Source organism: Camelina sativa, chromosome 5, assembly GCF_000633955.1.
Source record: "Camelina sativa cultivar DH55 chromosome 5, Cs, whole genome shotgun sequence".
In the NCBI taxonomy this organism is placed as follows: domain Eukaryota; kingdom Viridiplantae; phylum Streptophyta; class Magnoliopsida; order Brassicales; family Brassicaceae; genus Camelina; species Camelina sativa.
The window spans coordinates 9356060-9359133 of record NC_025689.1 but is presented as its reverse complement, the minus strand read 5'-3'; the positions used below and the strand labels follow the sequence as shown (position 1 = coordinate 9359133).

Genomic DNA, 3074 nt, shown 5'->3' with positions numbered 1-3074 from the left:
GAATTAGAATATTGACTTTAAAATAGAGTGGGGTTTTGGAGATGCTTTAAGAACCTAACAATTTATCACTAAATAATAAAATCCAAAACAACAAAACTTTGAGGGATTTAATTACTTTCACTAAAAAAATTTCTGATATGTTTTGTTTATTTTATTTTGCATCCAAACATAAAGAACCATATATATAAAGGAAACAAATATTAAACAAATTTTTTCAAAAAATCATATTAAAAAATACATTTCAATATATTTTTAAATTTAAAATATCTCATATTTAATAAAAATAAAATTAAACCTATTTCAAGTATATTATATTGTATGTGGAAAATGTCGAGAGAGAGAATTGGATATAATATGATGTATTATTTCATGATAACGTTTCTTTGTTTTTTTTTTTTTTACATGTATATCAAAAGACATTTGTATTGCTTGATTAGAAGTTGGTGTAACAAACCACACACACCGGTACATAGAATTCACCATTCTTACTTAATAGAAAAACAAATAGATGAAAGCATCAGTTACAAGATACAAAAAACACAGAGGAAACTTCAATACAAGACCAACAAAAAACTTGACAGACATCCGAAAAGTAAAAAACTCCAACCCAAGCAGTCCTAGCGGTTTTTGCGTTTATTCAGACACATTATCTTGGCGAGCCACTCCGGCTTGTATGAAACAATAAGTTGTGCTACTGCCAATCCAACCAACACTCCAGATCCATATCCTATGGCCACCGCTTTCCAGCTCAACACTTGTTCCTCGTCCTCGTTTTCTTCTTTAGGCTGCTGTGTTGGTGGCGTATGACTCCCATAGCAAGTCTCCTCCAAAGGAAGACCACAAAGACCAGCATTTCCTTCAAAGGAGGATTCAGGTTGCCCCATGATTTGTGGTCCTTGTGGTATTGCTCCTCTGAGTTGGTTATGAGACACATTTATGTACTCCAAAAACGAAAGGCCCCCGAGTCCATTAGGAATAGTCCCTGAGAGTTGGTTTCTTGACACGTCTAGTGACTCGAGCTCCTTAAGATTTGCAAAAGACAGAGGAATATGGCCTGTGAAAGCGTTGTTTGATAAGTTGAGTGCAATCAGTGCCTTCAAAAGACCAATGGATTCAGGAATCTCTCCTTCAAGTCTATTCCCAGAAAAATCAATGGCGCTGTAGGCAGTGAGGACCAGCTGTTGCTCCATGGATAACCCTTTGTAATGCAAGTCTACTATTATCCTGTAACTATAGCCGATTTCATCGTATCGCTGGTCGTGGTATACCATATATAAACCCTCATATTCTGATGATGTTTTCCAGTTCACAAAGTAGTTTGGTGGCAAGCTTCCAGTAAACTTATTGTCAGCTATCTCAAATATCCGCAGCTCTGGGAACCCAAGAGGACCTTGATGAGGGGGAGATATCGGACCGTAAAATTGATTCGAGCGAAGGGTAAGGACTTGCAAATTCGGTAAAGCCTTAAGCCAGAAAGGGAACGTGTCTTGGATTCTGTTGTTTACAACGCTTAGAAGCTTTAGAGATGAGCAATTTACAAGAGACCTTGGAAGCCTCCCTGTTAATCGATTATAGCTAACATCGAGTATCAGTAGAGAGGCACTGGTACAGAGAGTGTCAGGAATACTTCCGTCGAAATTGTTCTCTCGAAGACTCATAATTGTCAAATTACTCAAACATTGAGGAATCGAACCCACTGAAGTTGTTGTAGGATATATCAAGAGCAGCGAGAGACCTAACGTTGCAGATTGAAAGAGGTATCTCTCCGTCGAAACTATTAGACTTTGCAGAGAAGGTTTTGATAGAGAGTGGTAGATCAGGAAGTGCTCCTTCAAAATTGTTTATATCCAGAAGTAGTACCCGCAATGATGAATTTACAAAAACTTCCGCCGAACCTTCCAAACCGCTGAAGGAATTATTTCTAACATACACTGTGCCTAGACGAGGAAGGCTCCATAACCACTCTGCGATTTTCCCTTTCATTAGATTGTGGGATAATTGTATATACTCCAAATTCTCAAGGGTTCTTAAGCTGGTTGGGAGCTCCCTGATGCCGCAGGACGCCAAGAGCAAATATTCCATGGTCAACGGGATGCTTGAATCTGAACTTAAACTGGCTGGTGATATATTGTTACCAGAAAGATCGAGGTACACCAAAGATTTGAGAGAGGACAACTTTAATTCAATTGGGTAGCTCGTCTTTAGGAAAGAGGCGTCAAGGTGTCTCAGGTTGATGAGCTTTGAGATAGGCTCTAGGATTTTTCCTTCAAATTGGTTAACCCCTAGGTACATTAACTCAAGCCTACATAAGGTAGAGGTGTTTGAAGAAACTTCAATTGAACCAGAGAGATGATTATCGCGCAAATCAAGAACTGATAAGAGAGGCAAAGTGAGGAGGTACGAAGGAATGGTCCCAGTGAATTGATTATAACCAAGTGCTAGAGTGGAGAGCTTAGTTAGATTTTGTACAGGTGGGAAACTACCAGTGAACTTATTTAGGTAAAGGCGCAACTCAGTTAACCGGGTCAAATTACTAATTGTGGGGAAAATTCTACCAGAAAAGCCATTAGAGGTAAGATCAAAGACCTCTAATTTGTTGAGATTGCCAAATTCGGAAGGGAATGAGGAACTGAAGTTGTTGAAACCGAGATCAAGGTAACGAAGGTGGTGCAGCCCAAAGAGGCTATTCTTGGAATCCACTTTTCCAGACAAGTGATTATAGGAAAGGTTTCTTAGGTTTCGTACAAGTGGAAAACTACCAGTGAGATCATTATGGGAAAGGTCTAAAATGGAAAGCATCTTTAGGTTACTAAATGAGGAAGGAACTTGGCCATGGAAGCCATTAGAGGTAAGAGTAAAGACCTCTAATTTGTTGAGATTGCCAAATTCAGAAGGGAGTGAGGACCTGAAGTTGTTGAAACCGATATCAAGGTAACGAAGGTGGTGCAGCCCAAAGAGGCTATTCTTGGAATCCAGTTTTCCAGACAAGTGATTATAGGAAAGGTCTAAATAGGAGAGCTTTCTTAGGTTTCGTACAAGTGGAAAACTACCAGTGAGGTCGTTATGGGAAAGGT

General features: G+C 39.1%; 2 protein-coding genes across 2 annotated transcripts; both read right to left on the bottom strand.

Moving 5' to 3' along the window:
* LOC109133077 (receptor-like protein 12) lies at positions 459 to 1688 on the bottom strand. Its single transcript, XM_019245800.1, has one exon. It carries the CDS (start codon positions 1656 to 1658, stop codon positions 618 to 620), a length of 1041 nt encoding a protein of 346 aa, XP_019101345.1. The 5' UTR covers positions 1659 to 1688; the 3' UTR covers positions 459 to 617.
* Positions 1669 to 2799, bottom strand: LOC104789057 (probable LRR receptor-like serine/threonine-protein kinase At3g47570). Its single transcript, XM_010514809.1, has one exon. The coding sequence runs from the start codon at positions 2797 to 2799 to the stop codon at positions 1669 to 1671; it is 1131 nt and encodes a 376-aa protein (XP_010513111.1).

Bases quoted from the DNA above. Each gene is read 5' to 3' on its own strand.
- LOC109133077 (XM_019245800.1), bottom strand. From the start codon at position 1,658: ATGAGTCTTCGAGAGAACAATTTCGACGGAAGTATTCCTGACACTCTC.
- LOC104789057 (XM_010514809.1), bottom strand. From the start codon at position 2,799: ATGCTTTCCATTTTAGACCTTTCCCATAATGATCTCACTGGTAGTTTT.